This window comes from Solenopsis invicta, chromosome 8 (assembly GCF_016802725.1).
Source record: "Solenopsis invicta isolate M01_SB chromosome 8, UNIL_Sinv_3.0, whole genome shotgun sequence".
In the NCBI taxonomy this organism is placed as follows: Eukaryota; Metazoa; Arthropoda; class Insecta; order Hymenoptera; family Formicidae; genus Solenopsis; species Solenopsis invicta.
In genome coordinates, this window is record NC_052671.1 from 23,531,464 (window position 1) to 23,547,387 (window position 15,924).

Sequence of the window (15,924 nt, forward strand, 5' to 3'; positions counted from 1 at the left end):
TGTATTGTGTCTTGTGTTTTGCATGTAGTATAATACATGTGTTTTAACATTGAGTAAAATTATAAATTTTTAAAAATTATAATATTGATGTAATGTTTCCGTTAGTTGATGTTTACTGGATATTTTTTAGTCCTTTCTTTATTCTAAAAACTATTCTCCTTAAACTCATAAAGTATATTTGATATGGATGGAGCTCTATATGAATGCTCTAAATTCTCAGGAATTCTAAACATAATGCATGTAATTTTTTGAGGTATTCTTGTTGTGTTCTTCTATGAATTCCTAAAGAATTAATTCCAAAAATAGAAAACTTGTAGAATACTTTGTGAATCCACTATGCTATCTGAAAAAAGACTGTCCTATACGTCAAGTATTTATTTTAGATTCCATGTTTACTAGACCTTTTGTTCTTGTTTTGATGAACATTATCTGTTTTCAAAATATAAGGTCCTTTTTTTAACATTTTATTAGTTATGATATCATTTTCAGATTACTTGCAAAGATAATCAAGAGTGTTGTAATAAACTCACAGAACTAAATAAAATTAAAGAAAAAAAGGGTAATACTGAAGGAGACAGTCTTCCTCACCAAGTTTGATGAAATTAGCCTCGTTCGACGCGTTTTCACATGAAATTAACAAATCTGGCAGAAAAAAGTCGCTCTGCAACGCAAACCAAAATATCAATCGTTAATGTTAGCAATTGTACAAATTAGAATACCAGTCATCTCGGTGTAATGCAACAAACTGAGCATGCGTTGTGATAGAAATGTGCACGAAATTTGAAATGTTTATTAATAATTATATCACTGCCACATTTATTACACTTGCTTGTATTTGCCAGAACATTATGTTGAATTAAAAAAATCATTAGTTTTTGTGCAATGTAGATTTTTTTATTGAGGCATTAAAACTAATCATTTTTAATTCAACACAATGTTTATTTTTTATTAAACATTTTTATAATATTTATATATTTTATAATTAATATTTATATATATTTTATAATTAACAAGGGGAAGGGGGGGGGGTAAAATATACATTGCACAATCAAGTGTAGTAAATATAGCAGTGATGTAATTATTAATAAAGGAACATTTCAAATTTCGTGCACATTTCTATCACAACGCATGCTCAGTTCATTATATTACGCCGAGATGACTGGTATTCTAACCTGCACAATCACTAACTTTAACGATTGTGCTATATCGTCGCAACGGCAGACGGAAGGCACTAGCTTCCCCACCCGGGGAGGAACCTTAAAAAAAAAAAAAATAACTTTAACGATTGATATCTCAGTTCACGTGGCAGAGCGACACTTTTTTTCCGCCAGATTCGTTAGTTTTATGTAAAAACGCGTCAAATGAGCCTAATTTCACCAAAATTGGTGAGGAAGACCGTCTCCTTCAGTATTACTCAGATTTGAAAGAAGCAAAGATATGTCTTACCAAATCTGAAGATCCCTAAAATCGAATGCATGAAGAGGATTACAAAGGCACGCAGGGACCATGTGATTGGCAAGGCCCTCGTCCGATAAGGCTCGGCAAGATGTCCCATGCATACCGCAGTCACCAGCAATTTCACGAAATGCGCCACGACACTGCTCGCGCTCACCATAATCACCGTCTCGTCACAAACGTTGCTTCTCGAAATAGTTTACGCCCGTCTGATCGAGAATGGTCGGCCGAATTTCCCATCCGAATTGCCGGTATCGATCTTAATTTTAAGGGGTAGATTTACGTTGTCGCTCCAGCGACGATTTTATCACTCTAACTGAATAACAACAGGAACCTGGAGTAATATGCCTGAAGACGACGGATATGTCATCCTAAAAAAACAAACACGGTCAATATATTACGCAATATTTAGTAAATCACAGAAAAAATCATAAAGAACGAAAAAATCACACCACGCATTGGATTACATGAACTACGTTTCAAAACTACTTAAAAATAATATATTCAGGCTCGATTTTTCATTATCCGGTTAACTTGTGGTTAAATTTAACCTGCCGTTTGTTTTCTGTTCCTGAACTCCCTGAATTAGTGTGCACTTAAAATGAAATAGATATATATTTAAAAGTTAGTGAAAGCAAGATGGAACGTTCCAGTGCAGTCTAGTGCAGGAATAGAAAACAAGCCTCTAATGTTTTATCCAATGAGCTTCACTCATGCGGCTTGTTTTCTATTCCTGCACTAGACTGATCTATTTCATTTTAAGTGCACACTAATTCAGGGAGTTCAAGAACAGAAAACAAACGGCAGATAATAGACGTGTTTTCTATTCCTGCACTAGACTGCACTGGAACGTTCTTTTTTGCTTTCGCTAACTTTGAAATATCTATCTATTTCATTTTAAGTGTACACTTATTTAGAGAGTTCAGGAACAGAAAACAAACGGAATGAAAAACCGGGCCTCAATTTGTTAACTTGACATCGAGTTAATAATCTGTTCCTACTTCCAATCAGTTGCAAGAAACAAGAGAGACAACAAGAGATGAACGATGACAATGAACCACGGAATTCGGAAATCCGTGCGATGAATAACGAACCGTGGTGGGAGTAGTATGGTGTGTGCAGCATGGTAGAAGGGATAGCATGGGCTGCGTTCCGAAATTCAGTACTGAAAATCTATAGTATACGTAACGTGAACTATAGATTTTCAGTACTTGCAGTGTATATCGGAACGCAGCCATGATATGCTCAAAGAAGTAAGAAGCCATTTGTTTTATTCGTATGTACACCCAAGGACTTTGATTCTGTCCATGGGGAAATTTTCCAAACTGAGAAGTCACCACTTTCTACATACTCGCAGTTCATGATTAATGAAACAACTAGAGCTTATTGGTTGTTACGTTAATCATGAACTGTAAGTATGTAGAAAGATAGCGACTTTTCAGTTTGAAAAATTTCCCCATGGACAGAATCAAAGTCCTTGGGTGTACTTGACCGAAGCAAAGTTCCGGATGAAGAAATGACTATTTTAAATCGTTTGTATTTCGTTTGAAGAGTTATGAAGTGCATTTGAAAAGGTTTGTGAGTCCTTCAATTAATTGTAATTAATTTTTTATTTTTACACCGTGTATTTGGCCGAAAAAATTAACCGGAGTTAAATTAAACAAAAATCTTGTATGGATTCGTTTGTATTTCGTTTGAAGACTTTTGAAGTGTCGTCAGAAACGTTTGTGAGTTATCCAGATAATTTTAATAAAATATTTTAAAGTCATGTAATTGACCGAAATATAGATTCCAGGCGCTACTGGTCCTGAAGTACCAGAAGGCGCGTTCGGTGTAATCTCTAGTATTTCGATACTCCTGGTTCTTTCTTGATAGTAAGGATAAACAATGTGCAGTAAGTCACATATTTCCAAAATATCTGGGGGGGGCTATTTCTGAAACGAGGTGAAAATTACAAAAGTAAGCAAATTCATTAGTTGTTGATCAATAAAGTTATAGATATTCTAGTAAATTTGTTCACTTTTGTAATTTTCATCTCGTTTTAAGAACCGTGATAGCCCCCCTGAGAAGGTGCAATTGGTGTTGCAAAAGCGAATTGGTATTTAATCAACGAGATTCAGAGACGGAAGCACAAGCCCAGGATGATCCTTCCCGAGAAAGCAGTCTTCGTACTTCGTCTGGAACCAAGATTCATAACTCCAGCGATTAGAACCTGTTCGGATGCACCCCAAATGCAAAGTACAATAGAATTAATTTTTTCAGAAAGATGAAAATGTATTTAATATTTACACATAAAATAACATTGGATCCAAGATCCTTGACGATAGTTGATGCATCTTTATTTATTTTTGCAAGTAATTTTTTTGGGTGCTGTATTGATTTTATGTTCAATGCACTATATTTTATTGCAGGTTTGTCGTGCCATGAGATATTTTCCTCCTGAACAATGCAGTATGGTCAATGTTAAAGTGATCGGGTGTTTACTGTTTGTATGTGATGGCAACACACTATAATTATACCGGTGATTCAAGAACAGATTGGAATATTCCATCTGCGACTTGCTCTCTTTGGCGAAAGGATATTTCTTGATGCATTCGACTTTATTTGATAATCTAACGAGTTTGTATGAAAATGTCTTAGAAGTATGGGAGAACATACAGAGGAATGCCATTGAAATGCATGGTAATTTGTTATTTACATATTTTAATTACTGTTTAACAAGTAGTACACAGATAATTTCCACATTATTGAATCTTGCACTTAGCTAGACTGGTTTTTTTTAAGCTCAAGATAAAATTATACTGAGTCCTGCGGATAGTTGGTTACATTTGTAGACTCGACGCAATTAGAAACATATCTAAACCACGGTAGGACAAAGGATAAAAAATTTGATCAAGATCTTATGATTCTGCGATAAAGAATGCGATGTTTTCCTCCAAAAATGCACTCCATCAACGTTGCTGGTTTGGCAACGTTGATGGAGTGCATTTCTTAGGGTATGATTTCTGGAGTAGAATATCTGTCAGAAGGGAATAGAGTCAATTATGATAAATATACTAATCATGATTTATTCTAACCATGTTTTAATCTGAAACTGTACATAATAAAATTCCCATTATGCAAAATACCTTGTACCAAACAAAAAAATCTATTTGTAATACAGGTAAAATTATATTGTTACTGCAAAGAGCTATTGTTACAATTGTATAATCAATAAATCTTCCATTTAATTAAAAAAATTGACTTCTAGTTAATTTTAGCCGACTGTTTCGTACATTTACCCCGAGAATTTTAAGGTCGCTATTTAAAATCAGGGGTTGAAGCCAATCCGTTGCTATATCGTTCGACGTCTTACAAAGTTAACGGCATTACATAGTAAATAATTAATTAATTCACGTTGAAATACATTAAGCATTTGCCATTTCAAAAAAGAAGAAAAGACAACGGATTGTAGCCTCGTTACTATTCAAATTATTATACATTTATTACTTATAATATGTACTTAATGTTATCGATCAAAGCACTTATCACGCAGTTAGAACCATTGATACATATTGCACAATTGTACTTTTCATTACTCGGCTGTATCACTGTTCTTCATACAAATATATATATATATATATATATATATATAGATATTAACAAATAAGATGTTATTATCGCGGCCATAGACATAAGTTAAGAATCCTGCTATTTATATATGTATTATTTTCTCACTTTTGTAACTATCTCTCCTAAGTATCAGACTCTCTTACGTATCAATAAGCTTTGTACATTTCTATTAGAATAATGAGAGATACGGACGTTCGTTGTAGTGTAAAGATTATCCAAATTATTACACATTTATTACTTAAAATATGTACTTAATGTTATCGTTCAAAGTACTTCTATCACGCAGTTAGAACCATTGATACATATTGCACAATTGTACTTTTCATTATTCGGCTGTATCACTGTTTTTCATACATACTATATATATATATATATATATATATATATATATATATATATAAACAAATAAGATGTTATTATCGCGGCCATAGACATAAGTTAAGAATCCTGCTATTTGTATATGTATTATTTTCTCACTTTTGTAACTATCTCTCCTAAGTATCAGACTCTCTTACGTATCAATAAGCTTTGTACATTTCTATTAGAATAATGAGAGATACGGACGTTTGTTTAACTATAGTGTGTCGCCATCACATACAAACAGTAAACACCCGATCACTTTAACATTGACCATACTGCATTGTTCAGGAGGAAAATATCTCATGGCACGACAAACCTGCAATAAAATATAGTGCGTTGAACATAAAATCAATACAGTATCCAAAAAAATTACTTGCAAAAATAAATAAAGATGCATCAACTATCGTCAAGGATCTTGGATCCAATGTTATTTTATGTGTAAATATTAAATACATTTTCATCTTTCTGAAAAAATTAATTCTATTGTACTTTGCATTTGAGTGCATCCGAACAGGTTCTAATCGCTGGAGTTATGAATCTTGGTTCCAGACGAAGTACGAAGACTGCTTTCTCGGGAAGGATCATCCTGGGCTTGTGCTTCCGTCTCTGAATCTCGTTGATTAAATACCAATTCGCTTTTGCAACACCAATTGCACCTTCTCAGGGGGGCTATCACGGTTCTTAAAACGAGATGAAAATTACAAAAGTGAACAAATTTACTAGAATATCTATAACTTTATTGATCAACAACTAATGAATTTGCTCACTTTTGTAATTTTCACCTCGTTTCAGAAACCGTAATAGCCCCCCCAGATATTTTGGAAATATGTGACTTACTGCACATTGTTTATCCTTACTGTCAAGAAAGAACCAGGAGTATCGAAATACTAGAGATTACACCGAACGCGCCTTCTGGTACTTCAGGACCAGTAGCGCCTGGAATCTATATTTCGGTCAATTACATGACTTTAAAATATTTTATTAAAATTATCTGGATAACTCACAAACGTTTCTGACGACACTTCAAAAGTCTTCAAACGAAATACAAACGAATCCATACAAGATTTTTGTTTAATTTAGCTCCGGTTAATTTTTTCGGCCAAATACACGGTGTAAAAATAAAAAATTAATTACAATTAATTGAAGGACTCACAAACCTTTTCAAATGCACTTCATAACTCTTCAAATGAAATACAAATGATTTAAAATAGTCATTTCTTCATCCGGAACTTTGCTTCGGTCAAGTACATACAAATGTTTGTTTTCTGTTCCTGAACTCCCTGAATTAGTGTGCACTTAAAATGAAATAGATATATATTTGAAAGTTAGTGAAAGCAAGAAGGAACGTTTCAGTGTAGTCTAGTGCAGGAACAGAAAACAAGCCTAATATCAGGCCCTCTATTCTTGAAAACATGCGAATAATTTTTGTATACTAAAGTGGCAGAATAGCCAATGGAATAATTCAAAAATATTCTCCCATTGGTTACTTTGCCATTTTCGTATACGAAAATTAATTGCATGATTTCAAGAATAGGGCCCCTGGGCACGTATTATGCTCAATGCACACAGCACGCGTCAAAGCGTTACGCGGGCGAGGTAGCCAATCATTTTTTCGCTTTTATGGAAAGAAATAAGAAAGCAAAAGAATGATTGGCTATCCGCCACGCGTAACACGTTGACGCGTCCTGTGTGCATTGACCCTTAGCCGGATTCCGAACAGGAAATATATTCAAAACATTTATTTAATTTTGCATACATGATGTTTCTATTTCTAAAATTAATTCGTGCCTTATAATCGTATTGTTTCATATTTCGATTATTCTACGCAGTCCACCGGTTGTGCACGAGGTTTAACTTAACTCAGGCAATACGATCGGATTGGATTGAACAATGGTACTCAACGTCGGTATAGAAAATTTCCCTAGGCTAATAGGATTGACGATTGCTGTCTCAAATGTAATCCGATTGATGACGAAAGTGTGGAGACCGAGAAGCATGCTTGAAAAGTAAGCCTCTCTATTTTTTTAAATAATAACACAAAAAATCAAAGATAAAGTTAAAAAGAATGATTTAAATTTAGATTTATTGTAATTTTTTTTGTCTAAACACTGGATTTCGTTTAAATTTCTATTTGTAAAAATTAATTAATCTATTCTAAAGTTTGTGGTTATATCGGAAACAAATCAAAATTAATAAAACAATTATTAATTGTTAGGTACATATTAAAGCATATAATATTTCAAGCATATCATATAGAATTCCTGTTTATTATAAACTTAGTAAAAATAACTTTGAAATTATTCAACTACATTACACATTAATCAATATTAATTTATATGTTAAAAATCAATAATGTCTCTGAAAATGTTCTTTTTATTCTTTTCCAGATCGTAGATAAACTTCAACTCCAAGAATAAATAAAAATTACTGGAAAATGTATTTACATGAAAAGGACATTATTAAACAACATCCATTTGTGGGGAGGGTCCCAGATGCGCACAAACCCAATTGGACACCACCAATTATAGCGGCCGATGCCTAGAGTATTTCCGTTGGTTGGGTTAGATTAGATTACGTGATTGGTGGTATCCGATCGGGTCTGTGCGCATCTGGGACCCTCCCAATTTGTGCTAACTTAAAATTTGTGAAATCTGCTATTTTTTGTTAGTTGTTCATTAGAGAGTAATAATATAAGAACATAATATATACATAAATAAAATTTAAATAATTGTATGCATACATGACTTTTATTGTTAAATGTATACCCAAGGACTTTGATTCTGTCCATGGGGAAATTTTCCAAACTGAGAAGTCGCTATCTTCCTACATATTTACAGTTCCTGATTAACGTAATGACCAATAAGCTCTAGTCGTTTCATTAATCACGAACTGCGAGTATGTAGAAAGTGGTGACTTCTCAGTTTGGAAAATTTCCCCATGGACAAAATCAAAATCCTTGGGTGTACATATTTTTCATCTATAGCAAAAAAAAAATTTTTTTGTGATAAAACCACACAAACAATACAAGCACGAAGATCTAGCTACGACTGTTGAAGGCAAAGATTATGTTAAAATTTACAAAAAATTTTTATTTTTGTTATGAATGACTGATATGTACCTTTGGTTACAATAAAAGTCATATACAATTATTTGAATTTTATTTATGTATATTCCGTTTTTATATTATTACCTTTTAATAAACAGTTAACAAAGAAAAGCAGATTTTACAAATTTTAAGTTAGCATAAATTAATATTGTTCAATAATGCTCTCTTCATATAAATCCATTTTCCAGTAATTTTTATTTATTCATGGAATTGAAGTTTATTTACAATCTGCAAAAGAATAAAAAGAACATTTTCAGAAACATTATTGATTTTTAACATAAAAATTAATATTGATTAATGTCTAGTTGAATTAATATTGATTAATGTAGTTGAATGATTTAAAAGTTATTTTTACTAAGTTTACCCTTACAAAAAAGACGCACGGGCTAGAAATTGTAATCTCTGGGTGTTTACGATAACTAATCGGATCTCGGATTGGATTGAACAATGGTACTCAACGTAAGTATAGAAAATTTCCCTAGGCTAACCGGATTGACGATCTCTGTCTCAAATGTGATCCGATTAATGACGAAAGTATGGAGACGCAGAAGCATGCTTGAAAAATAAGTCTCTTTATTTTTTTAAATAATTACACAAAAAATCAAAGATAAAGTTAAAAAGAATGATTTGAATTTAAATTTATTGTAATATTTTTTGTCTAAACACTAAATTTCGTTTAAATTTCTATTTGTAAAAATTAATTAATCTATTCTAAAGTTTGTGGTTATATCGGAAACAAATCAAAATTAATAAAACAATTATTAATTGTTAGGTAAAAATTAAAGCATATAATATTTTAAGCTTATCATATAGAATTTCTGTTTATTATAAACTTAGTAAAAATAACTTTGAAATCATTCAACTACATCGCACATTAATCAATATTAATTTATAAGTTAAAAATCAATAATGTTTCTAAAAATGTTCTTTTTATTCTTTTCCAGATCGTAAATAAACTTCAATTCCATGAATAAATAAAAATTACTGGAAAATGGATTTATATGAAGAGGGCATTATTGAACAATATCAATTTATGCTAACTTAAAATTTGTAAAATCTACTTTTCTTTATTAGTTGTTTATTAGAGAGTAATAATATAAAAATGGAATATATGCATCATATATGCATACAATTATTTTAATTTTAATTATGTATATTCCGTTCTTATATTATTATTCTCTAATGAACAACTGACAAAGAATAGCAGATTTTACAAATTTTAAGTTAGCATAAATTGATATTGTTCAATAATGCCCTTTTCATGTCAATCCATTTTCCAATAATTTTTATTTATTCTTGGAGTTGAAGTTTATTTACAATCTATCTGGAAAAGAATAAAAAAAACATTTTCAGAAACATTATTGATTTTTAACATATAAATTAATATTGATTAATGTATAATGTAGTTAAATAATTTCAAAGTTATTTTTACTAAGTTTATAATAAACAGGAATTCTATATGATATGCTTGAAATATTATATGCTTTAATATGCCTAATAATTAATAATTGTTTTATTAATTTTGATTTGTTTCCGATATAACCACAAACTTTAGAATAGATTAATTAATTTTTACAAACAGAAATTTAAACGAAATCCAGTGTTTAGACAAAAAAAATTACAATAAATCTAAATTTAAATCATTCTTTTTAACTTTATCTTTGATTTTTTGTTATTATTTTAAAAAATAAAGAAACTTACTTTTCAAGCATGCTTCTCGGTCTCCACACTTTCGTCATCAATCGGATTACATTTGAGACAGCGATTGTCAATCCGATTAGTCTAGGGAAGTTTTCTATACTTAGGGTGTATTTCGAAAGTTCTATCAAAAATATCTCTTTTAAAAATAAAGTTGATAACACTGTAACTAACTACGCTGTGTTCCGTAATGTAAGTAGAAATTGTGATTATTGTTAGCTTGCAAAGATCAGCAGAGAGGTTAGTTTAATTTCTTGTAATTTAATTATTTATAAAATAATTTTAATGACGTATTATTTATTAAAATAATTCTAATCATGTATTATTAAAATAATATTTACTAACAATAATTTTTATTTTGAAATAAGAATTAAACAAAAGATGGATTTTCGAAAAATCCGTGATGCTAAAAATTACAAGTTCTGATTATTTTTAAATTATTAATTGAAAGTAAATTAGATTATATCTGTAGTGCTAGTCACTAATAGTGCATAATAAAATTTATTTTGTTTAAGTAGTTGGAGAGGTTACAGTAGCTTAGCTGCCATGCTTATAAATGTTAGACTTTTATTAGATATTATTATAATATAATTTCATACTTATTTCATACAAAATCAAATAAAATTTTTAAAAAATAATATCAATATTGGCAATATCAAAAAATTTATCCTACAAACTTTGCAGTTAATTTTCAGTTTTTGGAAGTTCTTGTGCTTTTTAATTCCTATTTTAAAATCAAAATTATTGTTAGTAAATAATATTTTAATCAATAATACATAATTACAATTATTTTATAAATAATTAAAATACAAGAAATTAAACTAACCTCTCTGCTGATCTTTGCAAGCCAACAAAAATCACAAATTCAACTTACATTACGGATCACATCGCAGTTAGTTACAGTGTTACCAACTTTATGATTAAAAAGACTATTTTTAATAGAACTTTCAGAATACACCCTTAGGCTGCGTTCAGATTCCCCACCCGAGTGCACCCAGGCACCTAAAGAGCGTTCAAATTCCTTTAGACTACTTTAGAGTGCCCCTACCGGACATTAGGTGGGTCGCATGGTGGAAGTATAACATGGTGTGCTCAATTTGGCTAAACCACGCCCCTTTTCACGGCAAAGTGTCTCTTATTCCTGAAGGCTGCCAACTGTGAAAAAATGAAATATTTAATGTCGGAAAGTTGCTGAACCTAGATGGTCGCATCTTTGTCACACGTACGAGTGCATGCATTGCGTCTTTTTCTGTCATACCAGCGCCGCCAGCGTCATTGCTCCAATTTCAGTGTCTTTGCTTCATAGCGTCCATAGTAACAACACGTGCTTTGAGGTTATTTTTTAAACTTTATTGTAAAATAAAGTGAAAATGGTACATTGTGTAGTGAAATCGTGTAAAAATTGCAACGAAACGTACTTACCGGCGCAAGTAAGCTTTTTCCGATTTCCGGAAAATGCAGTAATGCGTGAAGGCTGAATTCAGAGAATCGGAGAGAGTTTTATGCCGAAAAATATTAAGAATGGTAAGTCTTATTAAATATTATTAGCTAATTTTTTGTAATGACATTATTTCCATTGCAATTTGTATTACACATACAGGCACACACACAACATTCCAATACTGTTCCAAAAGAAAATATTGTAAATATTTGTATCTTAATAGAGCAACCTAACCTAACACCAATTACTTGATATATATACTAACCAACAACTTTCTATTTAATTGTCTTAATTTTTGCAATAAATTTAAAGAATAGTATATTAAACTGATACAATATGTTTCAAGATAATTAAATGTACGTATCATGTATACATTTATACGTATTGTCGAAATTAAAATAATTTAATAGGAAGTTACATAGCACACATCAAGTGCTTGATGTAAACTAAGACAATTGTTAACTTATTAATTGTTAGTTAACTTAACTATTATTCTGTCATTTGAATTTTCAGCAAATATATGCTTAGCACACTTCACAGAATATTTGTTTGTGAGAAGTAAAAAGATTCGACCTCCTATGGACATTCGAAGACAGTCGCTTTTGCCGAGTGCAGTTCCAACATTATTGTTACCAAAAACGGAAAATAGGTAAAAATGAATAAATAATAATTGATGTATTAATTACTGAAAAATACATTCCTTTTTTTGCATAACATTATCAAAGTAACATTTATATTTTCTATTTTAGTAACAATGAAAGTAATATGGACTTCAAAGTCATAGCCGAAGATTTTCCGCTTCCCGTCATCCACGAAAATGTACATGTAGTCTTCCGAGTTACTCGTCAGCCCTGATGATCCATCGAATATACAGGAATGTATGATAGATGCAGAATCACCGAAGGGTCGATTTAGAAGGTAAGAACAACATTGAACGATTACTGATGATAGTAATTTGCTATCTTAATTTACCACAAAATTCTTGGTATATACAATAAACAATGATGTTTTGTTTTATTATTACAGTAATCGAAGGCTGGAGGAAACATATGCAATGTGTTGAACGCCACCAAAAACAAGAAAAAAATGAAAAAAATCAAATAGAATTTTTAGCTCTTAGTTTTTTAACTTTGAAATGTATAAAATAATAAATAATTATGTGTATCTAAAAACTGTATAATATAAGAATTGTGTATAATAAATTATTATATTTATCATGAAACTTGCATAAAAAATAATGACTTATTTCTTCACATTTTGTCGGTAGAGATTGTCTTAGTCAGTTCATTCAAAAACACCAACACATGGCTCAAGCATAAAATCAATGAATATTATTTAATTCAATTTAACTATCTTAACTATTTTTTTCTTTTCATTTTTAATGAAAAAATATCTTCAAATTTCAATAATTTTTTATTTACAAAAAATTAATATTCTGTAATGATTTGTGGACTTAATAATTCTATTTATTTCTTGTTTTGGAAAAAATTCTTGTATATCAATAGTTGTTTTTTAAATTTTTAAGAACTTTATTTTTTATTATTAAAATTACCGTAAAATTTATTACGATATTTATATTTGTAGTGTTATTTCAAATATTATTTTATTATTCAATACTATTAATCTTTATATTTTACACAAACTGTTTAATTTTTATTAATTTTTTACAATGAGCGCAATTAGTCTTTTGTGTCGTGTTGTATTTAATAACATTTATTTACAGCGGTAACTATCTGCAAGAAAAGAGATAGAGTGAAAATAGGAAACGTCCGACAAAGACAGTTATATCAGGTGTACAGACTTTAGAAAGTGAAATACTTCAACTTTTCACAGTTGGCAGCCCTCTGGAATAAGAAGCAGAAAAACGACGGAGAGCGCAGATTTTAGAGAAAGAAGGCTGCAAATTGAGCACACCATGCTATCCCTTCCACCATGGGTGGGTCGTTCACTTTATCACTCTGTCTATCCCGAGAGAGTGGAAAAACCACATGGGTCCTTGAGCCGGGTGAAACAGGTGACGTAAAGGTGCGTTCCAAAATGTATCGCTATAAAAATTTCTATATATTTGTGATAAAGCTCGTATATTTAAAACAAATTTAAAATAAAAAAATAAATTTAATTTAAAATATTATAGTAAATAAAAATTAAAATGTATAAATATAATAAAGAAAAACGTTAATAACCAAGTAAAGTTTAAACGTTTTATTTATTATTCTGTTTATGTAATTACAGATTAATAAATATTAATTTTTTATTCTATTAACGTAAGGTTTCTTGGTCTACAATCTCACAAAATCGTTATATAAATATTTATATTTGAGATTAGTATGTTAAAGATTTTTAGTATTATTAAATATTTTCTGATACTAATAAAATATACTGTTTGTTTTCTGTTCCTGAACTCCCTGAATTAGTGTGCACTTAAAGTGAAATAGATATATATTTAAAAGTTAATGAAAACAAGAAGGAACGTTCCAGTGCAGTCTAGTGCAGGAATAGAAAACAAGCCTATACATATAATAGATGATATGCGCAATATATATCTTCATCTAATTTGTTAAAATAAAAATTTATTTTCATTGTTTAAATTAATTCGTTCTATTCTACTAACATTTAATTTTCATCTACTTTAGTTATATTGATAAAAATATTCATAGTAAAATATTTATGTATTATCTTTATCGTTTATCTTAATTTATTATGTAATTTATTCTGAATCTGAGATATTTATGTTACTATTTCTCAGCGTTATTTGCTAAACACACCCAATGTTTGAGAGTGCGTTCAGATTCCATAAACCACTAGGGAGCTTTTCATTAGCTCCGCCCATTTACCCAATCACCCAGAGATCACTCACCGGGTGGAGAATCTGAACGCAGCCTAGGTTGAGTACCATTAGGCTTGTTCGTGTTGCTGCCCTTTTTGAATTAATTTCTTTGTCGTCTCTCTCTTTCTTACGATCGAATACGTATTTATCTCATCTCGAGTGCAAAAATTTTTGGGGATTTCAAGCAACTCGAACAAATCTATCCGTTTGTTTTCTGTTCCTGAATTCCCTGAATTAGTGTGCACTTAAAATGAAATAGATATATATTTGAAAGTTAGTGAAAGCAAGAAGAAACGTTCCAGTGTAGTCTAGTGCAGGAATAGAAAACAAACGGAATTGTTCAATTCAATCCGAGATCCGATCAGTTATCGTAAACACCCACAGACCTAGTTTACATCGAACACTTGACACGCATACTATCAAGTAACTTTCTATTAAATTGTTTTAATTTCGACAATACGTGTAAATGTATACGTGATATCTATATTTAATTAATTATCTTGATTTATATTGTACCAACTTAATATACTATTCATTAAATTTATTACCGAAATTAAGATAATTGAATAGAAAGTTACACCCATGGAATTTGATTCTGTCCAAGGGGAAATTTTTCAAACTAAGAAGTCGCTATCTTTCTACATACTTACAGTTTATGATTAACATAACGACCAATAAAGGGCCTCGCACATGAAATGCATAACATAACATAAGCACAACATAAAACCGACGGACCAATGAAAATGTTATGTAAATCAATATAGCGACTTTATGCTGAATGCTCATTGGCCCATCGGTCTTATGTTGTGCTTATGTTATGTTATGCATTTTATGTGCGAGGCCCTTATGCTCTAGTTATTACATTAATCATAAACTGCGAGTATGTAGAAAGTGGTGTTCAGTTTGGAAAATTTCCCCATGGACAGAATCAAAGTCCTTGGGTGTACAGTCGTTTTCATTATAGTTGCGACACTTTTTCTTCGATGGTTTTTGGAATGTAGCCTTGTCTACATACTCGCAGTTCATGATTAATGAAACGACTAGAGCTTATTGGTCGTTACGTTAATCATGAAGTGTAAGTATGTAGAAAGATAGCGACTTCTCAGTTTGGAAAATTTCCCCATGGACAGAATCAAAGTCCTTGGGTGTACAGTCGTTTTCATTATAGTTGCGACACTTTTTCTTCGATGGTTTTTGGAATGTAGCCTTGCTCATCGAGCGGCGAACGTAATTGGTTGGATCCATAAGTAAGAACCAATCATGTTCTCAGCTCGTGTTATAGTTGCGTGTTCAGAGACGCATCTAAGAAAAAGTGTCGCAACTATAATGAACACGACTGTACAATACATACGCATCACGCGGAACCACCGATGGTTCCTCGCGACGAAGCCTGTTAACGCATTCCGTTTGTTTTCTGTTCCTAAA

At 31.1% G+C, this 15,924-nt stretch overlaps 1 protein-coding gene and 2 long non-coding RNA genes across 5 annotated transcripts in view; 2 read left to right on the plus strand and 1 right to left on the minus strand.

The window, feature by feature from the left end:
• The window catches only part of LOC105204473 (troponin C), a 44,194-nt gene extending 41,603 nt beyond the window's left edge, over positions 1–2,591 (minus strand). The window contains exons 1-2 of one of the 3 annotated variants that reach the window (XM_039452310.1): positions 1,908–1,990; positions 1,447–1,826 (exon numbers count right to left, since the gene is read on the minus strand). In XM_039452310.1, the coding sequence (XP_039308244.1) occupies positions 1,447–1,559 (113 nt within the window). In that variant the 5' untranslated portion in view covers positions 1,560–1,826; positions 1,908–1,990. Of the gene's footprint in view, positions 1–1,446; positions 1,827–1,907; positions 2,044–2,456 lie in introns of those variants that run through there. The other 2 variants (XM_039452311.1, XM_011173554.3) reach the window with 2 other exon arrangements.
• A 559-nt stretch (positions 2,592–3,150) lies between these two features.
• LOC120358348 lies at positions 3,151–4,694 on the plus strand. The gene is made up of 3 exons (XR_005575299.1): positions 3,151–3,414; positions 3,502–3,693; positions 3,867–4,694. It is a non-coding gene; the product is annotated as an uncharacterized LOC120358348 (long non-coding RNA).
• A 7,612-nt stretch (positions 4,695–12,306) lies between these two features.
• LOC120358489 lies at positions 12,307–12,753 on the plus strand. The gene is made up of 3 exons (XR_005575431.1): positions 12,307–12,321; positions 12,422–12,590; positions 12,699–12,753. It is a non-coding gene; the product is annotated as an uncharacterized LOC120358489 (long non-coding RNA).
• The last annotated feature ends 3,171 nt before the right edge of the window (positions 12,754–15,924 follow it).